We start from the raw sequence: 17,236 nt of genomic DNA on the forward strand, positions 1-17,236 counted from the left end.
CATTTTATTCTTTAAGCAATACTGTAAACAAGCTTTGTGTAGTAGATTTTACTTTGGGATTAGGAGAAGCAATGTATTGGAGTAAGCTATTTAGTCTCTCTGTGGAATGTAGAATGTCATGTTCCAACTTTACAGAACCTGGGTGGCATATAGCATTGCCTGCCTTTGCCCCTGATATCTCATTCCTATCGTATTGCCTATTAGAGTGCCCTGTTAGAATGATCATTGAATTTATGACCCATACTAGGACATTCTTGAAAGTAAAGTAAGGGATGCATAAAATAATTAAACTTATATCTATGTATATTTTAAAATATTCATTGAGAAAATTGGCTTATGTACTGAAAATTTCAAAAATGTATTAAAGCACATTAAAAACTTTTAAAACAGTAATTATCCAAACATTAAAAAAAAGCATGAATTAAATTATTCTTGGTACATATTTATATACTTTTATCAGTTTCTTACCCTTATCTGTCTGAAATACCACGTCATTGATATTTTTATAAAGGGAAAATTTTTTTAAGTGGTGTTATTTTTAATTTTTGTCCCTTAAATTTTTACCTTCTTCAAAATTACATTTTATGGCTAATATATTGGAAAGTGATGATATCTTCCATTGAATCTTATCTGAAGACTGTATTATTTTTAATGGAGAAAATATACTGTAAATATACTTGTAAGCTTGCTTATTTCTTTATTTATTTTTAGAGACAGGATCTCACCTTGTTGCCCAGGCTGGAGTGCAGTGACACAACCGTAGCTCACTGCAGCCTCAAACTTCTGGGCTCAAGCGATCCTTCTACCTCACCCTCCCAAGTAGCTAGGACTACAGGTGTGTGCTGCCATGCCCAGCTGTTTTTTTAAAGTTTATATAGAGATGAGATCTCACTGTGTTGCCCAGGCTAGTTTCAAACTCCTGGGCTCAAGTGATCCTCCTACCTCAGCCTCCCAAAGTGTTGGGATTACAGGCATGAGCCACTGTGCCTGGCCAAACTTGCTATCTTAAAGTTGGAGGTACAAAATGGACGCTTAACAAACAGTAATGACAATGATAATAATTTGCTAAAAAAAAAAAAAAATTCAAGATAACCAGTAAACCAGAAGAGGTGCCAATAAAACAGGTATACACCAGACCTGTTTTGGGCAGTTACACAAGTTGCCTGCAATGTAGTATCTGCATAAGCAAATTCTGTTCATTTGCTTGTGTTTTTTTTCCCCTGTGATTACAGGATGTTTTTACTTTTTTCAACACACTATTCTATTTCCTCTGTATTTTCCGGAACAAATGCATACCATGTATCTTTTACAATGAGAATAAACCAACAAAACTGTACTTTCTCCTTCATTTTAACTGGCTCCTAGCTAGATTAGAGATACTCATACTTGAACTGGGATAATAAGTAAAACCCAGTCATGTGCTTTCCATGTATTCTGGAAAACATTTAGGACCTATGGTAGGTCTGGCCTCAACATCTCAACATTAAATCAGCAGTTCTCTTTCCTGGAATTAGAGATTCGTGCATCAAGCTGAGCATGGTGTCCTGCGCCTATAATCCCAGCTACTCGGGAGTCTGAGGCAGGAAGGTCACTTGAATCCAGGAGTTCAAGCCCAGCCAGGACAAGACCCTGTCTCAATCATAAAATCTTTTTTTAAATGTTTTAAAAAATTAACAAGTTAATATAAAATTAAAGTGTGTCTTGAAATCAGACAGCCATCTTGTCTGCCATAGATGAACAAATTACAAAAATGGACTCATAATACATATTTGCCCACAGGGCTTGCAATACTGTTTCACAAAGATGGCTGTATTCTTCCTCTTCACAAACTGCCAGTCTGATACATAGCATGTTTAGCTACAGATGCCTCTACTGACTCTCCCTGCAACATTTTCATTGCTCGCCAGTAGATCTGTCTGCAGTTTTCAGGTCTACCAAGGGGGTGGTTCAATGGTTCCTTGATACAATCCACCCAAAGATCAGAATCTACAGATCCAAACTCTCTCAAAGCCCTCTCATAATATTCTCTTAATGTTCACCATCTTGCAGGATTCTTGCTGTTTTCAAACTGAATCATTTTCCTGAAAAAGTCAACTGAAAATGGATGGCTGTTCTGTAAACTTTTATACACAGCTCTGGCTTTTTTGTAGCCACCATGTTGATAAGCCCAATCCAGGTACTTATCCTTCAGGGTTACTGAGTTGGCACCTGTGACAGCTAAGAGAGCTTTCTTAATGATTGCCTCGGTGTCTTCTTGGCTTTTGGCACCTTCACTCCACTCTGCCAAGAAGTCCACAATGGTAGACAAACCTGGAGTTTCAGGTGCACAGAGTCTTCCTCAAAAAGCATGGCTATGTCAGGGCTCTTTGAGTCAATCAGCACATGCACCTTCATCTGCCACATTGTCCCAGAGTCTCTATAAACAGTTCAGTCCCAGCTACTGCCACCTCTAGAGCTTTCCTCAGGAAGTTATGGCACAGCAACAACTCAAGTCAACTGCTTGTATTGGAATTCTGGCAGAAGCTTGAGTTCATGTGCCCTTCTGAATGCAGTCATGGTTCTTTCCAACCTCTTCCCTCTGAGGAACCCACTATTTGTCTTCTTAGTAAATCTTTCCAAGCAAAAGGTGATATAACACTTCCACATGGCCTCCCTTGGCAGAGTCTTCACTGCCTCTTCATATACGGCACAGCATCTCTCCTCCTTCTGGCCCTCCTCTGCTTTGTCTTATTTCGTTGTAGGCTGTACGCTGCTCTTCTCCCGTCTGTGACTCGATCTCTAATTGTCACCTTGCTGCATAATCCCAAGTGAGAAGATCATCTGTGTGTAGAGCCTGAGGGTCATCATAAATTTATTTTTGTAGACCTTTGGCAAAGTCAAATCGCTGTGCAGTTGAGAGCAGTGACACATGAAATTCTGCACCTTAAATTATGCTTACAGAATTTTCATAGATGATCCGTGCCAATTTGCCCTTAAGGATTTCTTCAGAATAATCAGGATTCTCCACATCCATGTTGGCTTTTTCAAATTCTTGCTTTTCCTTCCTCAGTTTTTCAGCATGCATCAGCCCCATCCTAAAGTAGTCTTGATAAAGTTTTGGGCCCTCTGGATGAAAGTGCAGTGCCCAAAGAAATAGTTGCCTTGCACTTTCTGAAGACAAGCAGTCTTCCATTTCCCATTTGGCTGCCATAATCCACAAAGCTGGCTTGTTGGAATGAATGGCCAACATGGCAGAGAATACCTTGCTAAGTTGAGTTTTAGTAGCCCATTTCTTACAAAAAACTACATAGGAGGCCAGGCGCGGTGGCTCATGCCTGTAGTCCCAGCACTTTGGGAGGCCGAAGCGGGTGGATCACCTGAGGTCAGGAGTTGGAGACCAGCCTGACCAACAAGGTGAAACCCTGTCTCTACTAAAAATACAAAAATTAGCCGGGCCTGGTGGCAGGCGCCTGTAGTCCCAGCCACTCAGGAGGCTGAGACAGGAGAATTGCTTGAACCCAGGAGGCAGAGGTTGCAGTGAGCCGAGGTCATGCCACTGCACTCCAGCCTAGGCGACAGAGCAAGACTCCATCTCAAAAAACAAACAAAAACCTACATAGGAGAGCCAAAGTTGAACATCATCTTTCCTCTTTGCTGAGGCACTTCGGAAAACACCTTGTACCTGGTGTACAATAGAATTCTCAATCTCATCCTTCTTAAATGAATATCCAATGCGTGTTCTTCTCTGGATCTGTTCGAAAAGATTAATTTCATGTTGAACATAATTGATAAAGTCGTCCTTGAAAAGGGCTCTTCCCTGGATTCTGTACTGTAGATCAGAAGCCTTCTTAATGATAGCCTTAATCTCTGCATGACTGAACAGTCCAATGTGCTCTAGCTGTTCCAATTCAGGGAGCTGATCTTCTTTGTGTTCCTGAATTATCTCTGCTATGAGGTCCGAACTCTACAACCCCATGGGAGCTTCTCAACCGCGAACACGTGCAGGAAGCTCCCCCATTTGCTTGTTGTTGGACCTAAGGTGGTTGCTAGTCAAATTGCTGTCAGACTCCTGTGGTGAGCCTGCCTTTCTAAACAGTTTGAACATTTCCATTCATGGGAGATGGAAACACATCAAAGGAGCCTTAAAATGTTACTGGTTTGCAGAAAAAACATACTAAAATATTAAGCTGAGAAAACTTGAGGGAAGGGGTAGTAAAGGAAATGTATCAAACTGAAGTACTGAGCATTTTGCAGTCAAGAAAAACTTAACCAAATCACTAAGTCTAAAGTGTATTTATTTCCATAGGTACTAGGTACTTTTTTTTTTTTTTTTTTTTTTTTGAGACAAGGTCTTGCTATGTCACCCAGGCTAGAGTGTAAAGGCACGATCTTGGCTCACTGCAACCTCTGCCTCCTGGGCTGAAGCCATCCTCCCATCTCAGCCTCCTGAGTAGCTGGGACCGCAGGTGTATACCACCACACCTGGCTGATGTTTTGTATTTTTCACCATGTTGCCCAGGCTGCTCTTAAACTCCTGAGCTCAAGCGATTCACCTGCCTCGGCCTCCCAACGTTCTGGGATTACAGATGTGAGTCACTGCATCTGGCCCAGTACTAGGTATATTTTATGAGACAGACAGTTCATACATATGGCTGGAATATACAGAAATCCTTGGTTTCGCCTTTCCTATAGAACAGTCCTGCCGAATCAGCAGATGATTAGCTCTTTGATATATGCCAACTTCTGTGTCTCTAGAGCTACTATTAACCTGCTTGTTGATTAACCTCATGGCTGCCTGGGAGAGACCGCACAGTAAGGAAATGATGATGGTCCCTTCCCACAGTCAGACCCTCCCACTAACCTTGTCAGTCAGTGGATGACATATCCCAGCATGATTTTGAGTATTTTACTCAATCATCTTCAGAATGCTATATTTTTTTCCTTTAAAAACACCTCAGAAAAATATTTTCAAATGCATCTTTTCAAAAGAATATTTTTCCTAGTGGCAAGAGACCACTCCTGTCATGTGGAATGTATTGCTATCCCCCCATATTAATACTGAGTCATATTGTTCTCCTAAACAATATATAGTAAAACAAATGTGCCTTAAACATATTGTGCTGAAGCAAAGTACTCTGGTAAAATAATTTGAAAGCTGTTGATGGAAAATCTTTTATTTTGACACATAATTTCTTTCATCCTAAAATTTAATTATTAGAAATTCTAAATTCTATCAAGTGGCTGCCTTAATGGATTTGAATTTTGTTTTATCTTTTCCCTCTTTTTTCCTGGTTGATTTTTTTTTTTCTCAACACAAGGCAAAAGGCATTGAATGATTCATAAACAAGAATAGTATGTGATATATGATCAAAGAATATATGACACATGGAAATTACATTTCACTTAACCTGAGAATTAGATCTAAGTAGGTGGAGATGACTTACTATTTAAAATGTATTTGTTTCTTCTCTCCATAGCTTTAAGAAAAAGTAGAGATCACTTCTGACTGTACTGAACAGCAAAAATTAAGTGACTTGCTGCCCTGCACATCATGGCACTGCCATTCCGTAAGGACTTAGAAAAGTACAAAGACCTTGATGAAGATGAGCTTCTTGGGAATCTGTCAGAAACAGAACTGAAACAACTGGAAACTGTTTTGGATGATCTTGACCCCGAGGTAGGTGCTAGGTGATGAAGAGAAATGAAATAACTTTTCAAATTCTTTGAAACTCAATAGCTGCCTTTGAGCTTTTCCATGACTTTTCTCTGGCACCTTCCACCCTCTCCTCCTCTTTATCCAAATCAAGTTGCTTTTGGCTCTCTCTCCAGTTCCCCACTTCTGCCTCCATATGTTTAATGACATGACTGTCCTAAACTACTTCAGTATCCTTGTTTTCAAACATCTCCTAAAATTTTTTCCTTCTCTAAGAAATTTTTCTCCTCTGTGCAGGAAGGGATATTTTTAGTACAATGCAGCAGATGGTTACCTTTTTGATACACGTCAACCTCTGTCTCTTCAGAGCTTCTATGCCAGGTGGCTCCAGTGTAGAATGCCTCTAAAAGATTCTTCATGACCCTAAATCTAATTGTTCCCTTTCTGAAAGATGCTGACCAAATTGATTACATTTCCAGACATTGGTAGAATAGATCTAAGTAACTTCTTGGCAATACAGCAGTCCACTGTGGAGCAGACATGAATATATGTATGTAAGCTTTAACTTGCAAGGTGGATGTTGTTTGTCTTATAAATTACACAAGGCTAAGATAGACACCCATGACCCTTGAATTGTTATTCCCTGATATGTTGGAGGACGGGCAGTGAGAGAAGAGCCTGAAGGTCGTGAAGGTAATCGTTGTTTGCTAGGCTTCTTTTCTTTACCACATTTCTTTATGCCAAGACGTTGATTTTTAAGTATCCTCTAAGGACTGAGATGGAGTTCATTTTATAACGTTGTTGTTACTGGATGATGTATCTATACCATAGATCAAATCCCTTAACCATAATTACTATTATAAGGAAAGGTTCCCAGTACATCTGACTGGAGGGGGATTACTCAGGATAATGATGCTGTTTTTATCACATCACAGCAGTATCTTCTGTAGGCAGTTCAATCTATTAGACCTATTTGAATCAAATGTTTTAGAACTGGAAAAAGTGGCTGGGTGCTCACGCCTATAATCGCAGCACTTTGGGAGGCCGAGGCGGGTGGATCACTTGAGGCCAGGAGTTCGAGACCAGCCTGGCCAACATAGTGAACCCCGTCTCTACTAAATATACAAAAATTAGCTGGGCATGGTGGTGCACGCATGTAGCCCCAGGCTACTTGGGAAGTGGAGGTATGAGAATTGCTTGAGCCAGAGAGGTGGAAGTTGCAGTGAGCCGAAATTGCACCACTGTACTCCAGCTTGGGTGACAGAGCAAGACTTATCTCAAAAAAAAAAAAAAAAAAAAAAAAAAAAACTGGAAAAAGCATAAGACTTTATCTAGTCCCTAGGCCAGGTTCCTCAATCTTGACAGTATTTACTTTTGAGGTTGGATAATTTGTTGTAGGGGGGCCGTTCTGTGCCTTGGAGGGATGTTTAACAACATCCCTGACCAGTAGCACACTCCTCCTGTTTTAAAATATTCCTAGGATGTTGTTTTAATCAGGTTTGGTAATGGATGACAGACACTGAAACTACTGCCTTGAAAGAAGAGTTTATTACTTACAGTTCCAAGAGTACAGAGGCACATGGGGAAGCACCTAGATTGGTCAGGAGGCAAAAGGATCAAGGAACAAGCATGGTCCAGAGCCTTTATTGTGGTTCAATGGGAATGAATGGGTGAGTCAGGATAGGCAAGTTTGAACAAGTTTAGGACTAGATAGTTTGAATAATTTGAACAGGCTCAGGGCTATGTAACTAGTCTCTAGTTGTCCAGTATCTGGCTCTGGGTGATTTAGGGGGAGGGGAAATACTGGCTTGGTAAGTGAGCGTTAGATAAAAAGGAGGTGGTTAGGAGAATTGGTTGGTTTGCGTATGAAAGGTGTGCTCCGGGGGAGGTTGGTGGGGATAGTGCGCTCTCTAGCCAGCCCTGGAAGGAGTGGTCTCTCCAGGATTAGCAAGGCCCCAAGATGTCAAAGCATCATAAAACTCAGAAAATAAAAAACATGACTTTTTTTTAGAGCCCAGTTCTCACTCTGTTCCTCAGGCAAGAGTGAAATGGTGCAGTGATAGCTCACTGCAGCCTCGAACTTCTGGGCTCAAGCGATCCTCCCACCTCAGCCTCCTATGTAGCTAGGACTACAGGCAAGCACCACTATACCCAGCTAATTACTTTTTAAAATTTTTTGTAGAGACAGGGTCTCTTTATGTTACCCAGACTGAAAAACATAATACCCTCCCCCTGAGTTGACAACCAAAAATGTCTCCAGACATTGTCAAATGTCCTCTAGGGGACAAAAACACTACTGGTTCAGAAACATTGATCTAGTTCATGCCCTCTGTTTTACAGATGGAAAACAGAAATTAGGTAACTTGCCTCAGTTATTACAATTAGGGAAAGAGCTGGGACTAGATCCCTCACTGCCTGATTGATACCTGGCAGTCTAGCAGTCTTTTTCTGTTAAACCACATTGAGTCTCCTCCCAACTCATGCACTATGGTATCAGTCTGAAATCTGTTGGCTAATTTTTTATTTGTAAATCCATGGCCTGCTTCTTGTATGGGGAGGCTTGAGTAACCTCTGAATGTATTTTGCAAACTCCCCAACCCCAGTCGTAACTCCTCTAACCTCAATACTGTTAGTTGAGGCTAGGAGAACAGTGATGTTTATTGACAGCATCTGTTTGTTGGGTGACGTGTTTTTGGAAAGCGTTCTGGTAAAGAACCAGGTAAGAAAAGAGGTCAAGGGTAGTAGCAGCTACTTCAGCCAAAGAAACACCACTGTAACTTACAAAGTCTCAGGAAGTAGGTCGAAGGTGTGTGTGGTACCTTATTATATTTTGGAGGACTGTTTTACTGTCCTTCTGCTGTATTCAGTGTACGTGTTTGCTAACTCACTGAGTTTTTGCCAAAAAAAAAAAAAAATATATATATATATATATATATATATATCTCCAGAAGACAGCCAGCCTAGGAAGAGCTTTTTTTCCCCCCCAAGGCTAGGAATATATTTTACAGCAAAATTGCACTGCAAGAGAGAAACGTGTCATTTTTAGTGACAATCATATTAAAGAAAATTTTTATCTGAAAAGTAATTATGATCTATTAGCTTACTTGATTAGAATATATTTCTAATGAAGCTTGGTTCATGGGTTTATAGTCTCTAAAACCAGCTAGCTTCATTTAGATTGTGGTTAGACTGTTTTTGGCCGGGTATAGTGGCTCACACCTGTAATCCTAGCATTTTGGGAGGCCAAGGAGGGAGATTTGCTTAAGAGCAGGAGTTCCAGACCATCCTGGGCAACATAGCAAGACCTTGCCTCGACAAAAAATTTTAAAAATTAGCCGGGGGCATGGTGGTGCACACCTGTAGTTCCAGTTACTCCAGAGGCCTAGGCAGGAAGATTGCTTAAGCCCAGGAGTTCAAGGTTGCAGCAAGCTGTGATCGCACCACTGTACTCCGCCTGAGCAATAGAGCAAGACCCTGCCCCCCCCCAAAAAAAAAGAAAGAAAAAAAAGGCTTTCTAAGGAGCCAGACCAAAAAAAAAGGAAGAAAAAAAAGGCTTTCTAGGGAGCCAGGATTTCAGCTATCATATTTAAGACTGTGTGTGTCACATGGGCTTGAGCAGGCAGGTAGAGTAGTGCAAATTCCATTACCACCACCATGAAATAGCAATATATACATCTATGCATTAATGATGGAGAAGGAAAGTAACTTTTTATTAATTTGCCTTAATGAGAATCTTTCTTTAAAAGCATTCTAACACCTTTATTCAGTAAATATTTGGGGGCAACTTGTAGACCCCAGGTACTATGCTAGGCTTAGGAATACAAGAATGAGCAAAACAAATGTGGTCTTTGCCCTCATGACGCAGGCTGGTAGGAATAGGAGCAGTTTGACATTAACCAAATAATCATACCATATTAAAAGAATGGTAAGTGCTACACACTGTAAGAGCTTGTGATGAGAGGTTAAGAAAAGCTTCCCTGGGGGAATGGAGCTACAATCTGAAAAATGAGTTGCAAAAAGGGATAGGCAGAGCATTCCAGGGAAGGGAGACCACACACATAGAGGCCTGGTGGTAGAAGGAAGTATATGGCAAGTACAAGAGAGAAAAAGAGTCCAGTGTGACTGGAATGGAGAGGGTGTGTGAGATGGGGCTAGGGTGACAGACTGAGGGGCTGGTGGTGAAGGATAAAAAATATCAGGCAACTGATCCAGTTGGGAAGCTAATGTAACAGTCTCAGCAAGCTTAGATCATAGTTTCGACCAAAGTAATAATGTTGGAGATGGGAAAAAGATGAATGAGTTCTTCAGGAAGTAAAAATGAGTAGGACTTGCAGGTCAATTGGAAATGGATTCTTCATGTGTAATTCCTCTCATGATTTCTAAGTCTAAAGGTAGAAATCTTATGTTTCTTTTTTATGTTTCCATAAACAATTTTGTATTACAGAAACATACTTGGTACAAAGTTAGGAATGTTTCGTCTTTACAGTTCAGCTTTCTGTGTAGTAGGTACCATTACATAAAGGGTAACACAGAAGTGAATTTTATGAAAATTATTATGTGTCTCAACAAATGACCACAGTTGAAGTGCTGTATTTCCTAGTTACAAATTGAATATTTTCTATTACTATTGCCCATATAAGATTACCCTTTATAATGAAAAATTGTCTTATACCACCCATGAAATTCAGCGTCACTGCCAATATTGGGAGGTTTTGCAAAAGAGAGCTGGCCCTTTTGTGTGATTTCTCTGGCTGCCTCCCATTTTCAAAGCAAAGTTATACCCAGAAATATGAGACAAGGCAGTATCACCTCTTTGGCTTTTGACAAGCAAAAGGACGGTACTCACTTTGTCTAGTCAGCCCTTGTGTTTACTGGGCTTAGTGAAAATTAAGGGACTACAGGAGACAACTTTAATCCATCACCTTCCACTCCACCTCCCTCAACTCTAAGTCAGTCCATGCGCTCAAAAAGGCTGTACCCGTGTGGAAACCCAGGAACACAGCTCTTGCTGTGAGTATGTCAGGGGTCCCTTGGGGCATGTGAAACAATGATAGTGATTGTAGCAAGTACATCCTAGTGGTCATGTATATATGTACGCATACACACACAAGTGGAACATCTCACGTGTTTAAACTGAAGTAAACATTAATCTGATATTCTACTGTATGGTATATATGTTTTAATCATGAAGAAGTCTGTACAATGAAATGGAAGTCATGAAGGAATATAATGTACAGAGTCATTTAAAACTCTTTTGTAATAGAATTATTCTCTGTACATATATATACACTGAGCAGTTATTAAGCATTAATAAAACTTTTTTAAAAAAACGTTTTAAGTTCAGAGATACCTGTGCAGGTTTCATTACGTAGGCAAACTTGTGTCATGGGGGTTTGTTGTACAGATTATTTCATCACTAATACCTGTTAGTTATTTTTCCTGATCCTCTACCTCCTCCCACCCTCCACCCTCCTCTATGCTCCAATATGTGTGCTTTATATGTCCTTGTGTTCTCATCACTTAGCTCTATATGTGTGCTCTATATGTCCATGTGTTCTCATCATTGACTCCCACTTATGTAAGTAAGAAGATGTGGTATGTGGTTAATAAAACTTTTTTATTAGTATCCCAGAACACTTAAAAACTAAAGATTGTTTTCTGCTAGTAGAATCCTCTCTGAAGAAAATGTTCTATTAGAAAACGTATGCCGGGCGCGGTGGCTCACACCTGTAATCCCAACACTTTGGGCAGATCATCTGAAGTCAGGAATTCTAGACTAGTCTGGCCAACATGGCAAAACCCCGTCTCTACCCAAAACGCAAAAATTAGCTGGGCGTGGTGGCAGGCACCTGTAATCCCAGCTACTTGGGAGTCTGAGGCATGATAATCGCTTGAACCCAGGAGGCAGAGGTTGCAGTGAGCTGAGATCATGCCACTGCACTCCAGCTTTGGGGATAGAAGGAGACTGTCTCCAAAAAGAAAAGAAACTGTACTAATGTATGTGCCTATTTTAATAATAATGTAAGTGAATTCTACCTAATAAAAAAGAAGTTTCATGTTTGGAGCGATTGTACATTGCTGTCCTAAAATCCTGCAATGAAGTGTTTAGTGCCTGTATCACATTCCAGTCTGTAATTCTTTTTTATATGGGTAATCTTCGGAAGCATATAGCATTAGCATTCTTATTGGTCATACTGGCTGATTCATTCTCTCTGGCAGAATGCCCTTCTGCCTGCAGGGTTCCGGCAGAAGAACCAGACATCAAAGTCCACCACAGGGCCATTTGATAGAGAGCATCTCCTTTCATATCTGGAGAAAGAAGCATTGGAGCATAAAGACAGGGAAGACTATGTGCCCTACACTGGAGAAAAAAAAGGTAAGCCCCAGAATTTTAAAGTCATTGTGTGGTAACACTTGATTTTTCTTTTTATAGGTGGGTGTGGAGAAAATCATATTTTTAGAGGTACATCATTGGTAGCCTTAAATATATGATACTGTTGACTTAGACATTTATTGGTTTAGATACTTTATTTACATTTTTCATCAACTTGGTCAATAAGTTTCTTCTTAATGATGTTAGTGAGGTTTTATTACACAATGATTTTGAATAACATTCTTTAATTCTCTACTATAACAGATCTAAAAGTGTATTGAAGGAAACTTAAAATTCAGTGGTAGATTACAGAGTACAAATGATGTTAAGGCATCTATTCTAACTGCATTCTTTAAAGTGGAATGCCATAAAACAATTCATGCCATATTTTCAAAGACCCTTTTAAAAAGCTATTCTATACCCATCATTATTAATTCATGGTTATGATTGCTAATGCTTCGTAATCAGTAGTTTTAGGAAATTTTTCTAGTCCAAGTCTCCCCCATTTAAGTGTTTGAGCTTATGTATTCTCAGTGGAGCCTGAGTACGGCTGTGGTTGTTTTTTTGTTTGTTTGTTTGTTTGTTTGTGATGGAGTCTTGCTCTGTTGCCGAGGCAGGAGTGCAATGGTGCACCCTCACCTCACTGCAACCTCTGCCTCCCGGGTTCAAGCGATTCTCCTGTCTCAGCCTCCTTGGTAGCTGGGATTACAGGTGCGCACCAGCACGTCTGGCTAATTTTTGTATTTTTAGTAGAGATGGGGTTTCACAGTGTTGGCCAGGCTGGTCTCGAACTCCTGACCTCAAGTGATCCACCCACCTAGGCCTCCTAAAGTGCTGGGATTACAGGCATGAGCCACTGCACCCAGCCACAGCTGTGTTTTTAAAAGTTCTATATATAATAATACTTAAATGAAACAGGATAAGTTTTTCAGCTTTCCAAACAGGTCAGAATACAGGTTGGCCTAAAAAGCCAAATTCTACGTTCACTCTTACTTGGAATACTGTGTATAGAATACTGGGGAATGGTGGCAGCAGTAGCAGAGCTGAAGATCAGCTCTTGCAGGCACCATTTTTATGTCTGAATTCATATTAGTCCAGGCAGGAAGAATGGGACTTGGGCTTTTTATTTGAGAAAGAGGCCCTTCTCAATCATTTTGGCCAGAACTGTGTCACATGGCTATCCCTTAGCTGCAAGGGAAGCAAGAAAGTTCATTTTAGCACTCCAGCTTCTATAGTAGAGGAAGGCTTGTGAATGGCTATTGAGTAGGTAAGCCGTAAGCTCTGCACCTGACTTTTCTAAAATTATCCATCACCCCAGCCCCTGTGCTTTTTCTTTAGAGTCCTCTTCCTCTTCATCTCTTGTTAAGGATCACTATCTTTGTTATTTAAGTTAGTCAGAGTTCTCCAGAGAGACAGAACCAACAGGATGTGAGGGGAGAGAAAAGTTTATTTTAAGGAGGCTTTTTAAATTCAAAATCTAGCAGCCTGGAGACCCAGGGAAGATTTACTATTCTTGTCCAAAGGCAGTCTAGTGGCAGAATTTCTTCCTACTTTGGGGAGATAAATCTTTGTTCTTTTAAGGCCTTCAACTGATTAAATGAGGCCCACCCACATTATGGAGGTTAGTTGGCTTTACTTAGAGTCCGCTGATTTAAATTTTAATCTCATCCAAAAAAAAAGCAAAAAACAAAAAACCTTCATGAAAACATTTAGAACAATGTTTGAGAAAATAGCTGGGCACCACAGCCCAGCCAAATGGACACATAAAACTAACCATCATGCTACTGTTACAGGTGGGAATGTCATGTCCCTCAGGTGTTTGGGGCCAGAAAAAGAGTTCAAAACCAATGCAGAGTTTTGAAGTGTGGAGAATCATAAAGACAGGCAGAGGCATCGCTTCCTTTTTATTTGTCAAAGAAAACTACTGGTTATATTTTCTCTGTGCAGCCATACATATGTCAGTGTTTATGGCTTTAATCCTGCTTAAATAGAAGAACATAATTTTATGAGAAAAAATACTGGTTGATCACCTTCTGTTATTCTGTGTGTTTCAGGTGGACCCTGGGGGTATAATTTGGAAAGGAATGGAGGTAGAAACAAAGCGAGAGATGTGAGAAAAAGAGATGTCAGAAAAAAACTATGGAATTTGAGGATAAGAAGGAGAAAAAATAAGAGACCTGAAAGAAAGCTGCATTTGTCCCAGGCTAACCCGGGAAGCTTCCTAATATGCCCTTGTTTCATAATCTCCAGTTACCTAGGAAAATATCTTGGAGGATTAGAGGAAATAGGAAAGAAAGCAGAGAAGAATTACGGAAAATAAGAAAATACAAGAGGGGGAAAAGGATAGAGGTGAGGAATATGGGTGACATAGGAAAAAGAGCTGTATCCTCAACTATGGTAGAATATCTTTGTCCTCCTATGTATCTTTTTAAATTTTTACTTCTTACTTTAGGTTTTAGATGGGTAAGAATAAATGGAAGTAGCTGAACAAGTAATTTTACATTCACAATCAGTGGTTTCTCTTTATAATACATTCGGTATTTTTACTGCCTCTTTTAGCTACATATGTCTATTAAATATTGTTTATGGGCAGCTCTGATGCAGTGATTAAGATGATAGCTTTTTTTAAATAATGAACTTTTTGTTACTCACAGAAAATGCACAGATCATCTGTATGTAGCTCAGTGAATTATAAAATAAACACACCATGTAATTACCATTCAGGTAACGATAACATCAGCAGCCGGACGCGGTAGCTCAACGCCTGCAATCCCAGCATTTTGGGAGGCTGAGGCAGGCGGATTTCTTGAGGTCAGGAGCTCGAGACCAGCCTGGCCAACATGGTGAAACCCCATCTCTACTAAAAATACAAAATAGCTGGGCATGGTGGCACGCACCTGTAATCCTAGCTACTCAGGAGGCTGAGGTAGGGGAATCCCTTGAACTCAGGAGGCGGAGGTTGCAGTGAGCCGAGGTTGCTCTACTGCACTCCAGCCTGGGCGACAGAGTCGAGACCCTGTCTCAAAAAAAAAAGGTAACATCAGCACCCACTGAAGGCCCTATCATGCTCCTTCCCACTTTTCCCTTTGTTGTGAAAGGTAATTACCAACATACTGTCTAATACAATAGTTAGTTCTGTCTGTTTTGAACTTTATATCGATGGAAACATACATTCCGGGCATCTGGCATGCCTATGTCATATATTTTTTGTGCGGACCAAATTTGTTTTTTTTTTTTGGTTTGGTTTTTAGAGATGAGGACTCACTCTCTTGTTGCCCAGGCTGGAATGCAGTGGCACTGCAACCTGGGACTCCTGGGCTCAAGCGATTCTTCCACCTTAGCCTCTAGAGTAGCTAGGACTACAGGCACATGCCCCCACACCCACCTGAGGACCAGATTTATTAATGGGTACACTGAAATCACCGTAAAGGATCGTATGGGAGATGATTACCGAACAAGAGATTTTCATTCTCTGTCATGGAGGAGCGGTCCAGAACAACCATGGGATGAATTTGTGAGTTTCATTAATCTATCTGATGGAAGCACATACTATCAGATGTGGTAGAATCAAGCCTTATAAGCCATGTCACAGTACCATGGACCTGAAGGAGGGCAAATTCCTCTTCAACAATCAAGCAACTTTGGCTGTAAAGCTCTGCTTTGAAATATAGCAAAAAGCCACCTCTAGTGTTCTGAAATCCACCCTAGACTCTCATCTTTAAAGCAGTTAGCCTTAGTTATCCTTAGTCACGAATATGCCTTCCTCTCTCTTCATCTCATCTCCAGGATCCTGATCACATTCCAGAAGGTCCTCAGAGTAATTCATCTATGTCTTATTAGAATACTTCCCATCAACCTAAATGTTAATCTCTATAGCTCCAAAAATCCAGAAGCTTGTTTTTTAAAGATAGCTCTCCTATGACTCTGCCCTGAACACCTGGGTTGAGTCTCAGATTTTTTACTTAATAGCTTATTTTAGTGGAGAGAGACTTTCAGATTGAGGATGCTTTCCCAGGCAATAGAGGTTTTCCTGGTTCTTCATAAAAGTTTGCAAACCTACCTCTATTGAGAAACAAAGGCATTTTACTTTTTTGGTACATTTAGATTAGTTAGAATCCATAAGATGTTCTCTTGGTCTCTAAGTGATTTTTTCATTCAAAGATGACTGGCCTCAGGGTGCAGTACCTAATGGCAATATTAGCCTTCTGACCAGGGAATGTTGTAGCAGTGTCATTCAGTTCCTTGAACTCTTTCCAAGTTATATGCCAAAATCACATAGTGAGCTCTCATCGTAAATTAATTATTTTAAAGGATCTATCAGATGACTGCTTAATTTTTTTTTTTTGGAGATGGAATCTCACTCTGTTACCCAGGCCGGAGTGCAGTGGCTTGCCACCACACCTGGCTAATTTTTGTATTTTTAGTAGAGACGGGGTTTCACCATGTTGGTCAGGCTGGTCTCGAACTCCTGACCTCAGGTGATCTGTCTGCCTTGGCCTCCCAAAGTGCTGGGATTGCAGGCGGAGCCACTGCACCTGGCCGACTGCTTAATTTTTTCAAAAGCAAAAACTTGGGAACCACTAAAAGGATTACTTACCTAGTCATTAGACTGTTTTCTTATATTCTGAGACTGACAATTAATTATACTTCTTATTTTTTCACTTAAAGGCAGACTGTTTCTGGAGCCAGAATTACACATAACTGGCCAGGACAGGAGGGAATCCTCATAAAACCAAAAATTTCACATTTAGTTTTTCCTTTTGACCAATATAAAAGTAAATATTCATGCCAAATTTTATTTTCTAGATTGCTAAAAAATGTTTTTTAGAAACCTGATAGACTGAGGACACTTAAGAGTTATTATATGTAAATCCATTAATAATTTCACCTCATGATTTGTGAAATGATTATACGTTTTACAGAATTGAAAGCATATGTCAATATATGAAAAGAAGAAAGTAATCCTAATTAAGTGAAGCTCAAGGCCTTATGTCTTACATGCATTTAGGGGAGTATTTTGTCCTATACTGGTGAATATTTTACTTTTTACCTCTTCCTCCTTAAAATTTTGCAGAATGTATAACTGAGACATAGGCCAGCACAGGAGTGAAAGAGAGTATTCATCCAGCTTGTTCTCGTTTGGAGAATGGTGAAAATTCTCAGTGCTGATTATTAGTTCCCATGATATTTTTACATAGCGTGCATATTCTGTCTCAAAGATAGATAAGGCA

The 17,236-nt window shown here is 40.2% G+C and overlaps 1 protein-coding gene and 1 pseudogene across 1 annotated transcript in view; one reads left to right on the plus strand and one right to left on the minus strand.

The window, feature by feature from the left end:
* TMOD3 (tropomodulin 3) overlaps positions 1–17,236 on the plus strand; it is an 82,250-nt gene that overhangs the window by 27,787 nt on the left and 37,227 nt on the right. Inside the window, exons 2-3 of the mRNA XM_003827843.6 lie at positions 5,457–5,656; positions 11,852–12,008. Coding sequence (XP_003827891.1) covers positions 5,531–5,656; positions 11,852–12,008 — 283 coding nt within the window. The 5' untranslated portion in view covers positions 5,457–5,530. The remainder of the gene's footprint in view (positions 1–5,456; positions 5,657–11,851; positions 12,009–17,236) is intronic.
* Positions 1,823–3,287, minus strand: LOC103783235 (U3 small nucleolar RNA-associated protein 6 homolog; annotated as a pseudogene).

This window comes from Pan paniscus, chromosome 16, assembly GCF_029289425.2.
Source record: "Pan paniscus chromosome 16, NHGRI_mPanPan1-v2.0_pri, whole genome shotgun sequence".
Taxonomy (NCBI): domain Eukaryota; kingdom Metazoa; phylum Chordata; class Mammalia; order Primates; family Hominidae; genus Pan; species Pan paniscus.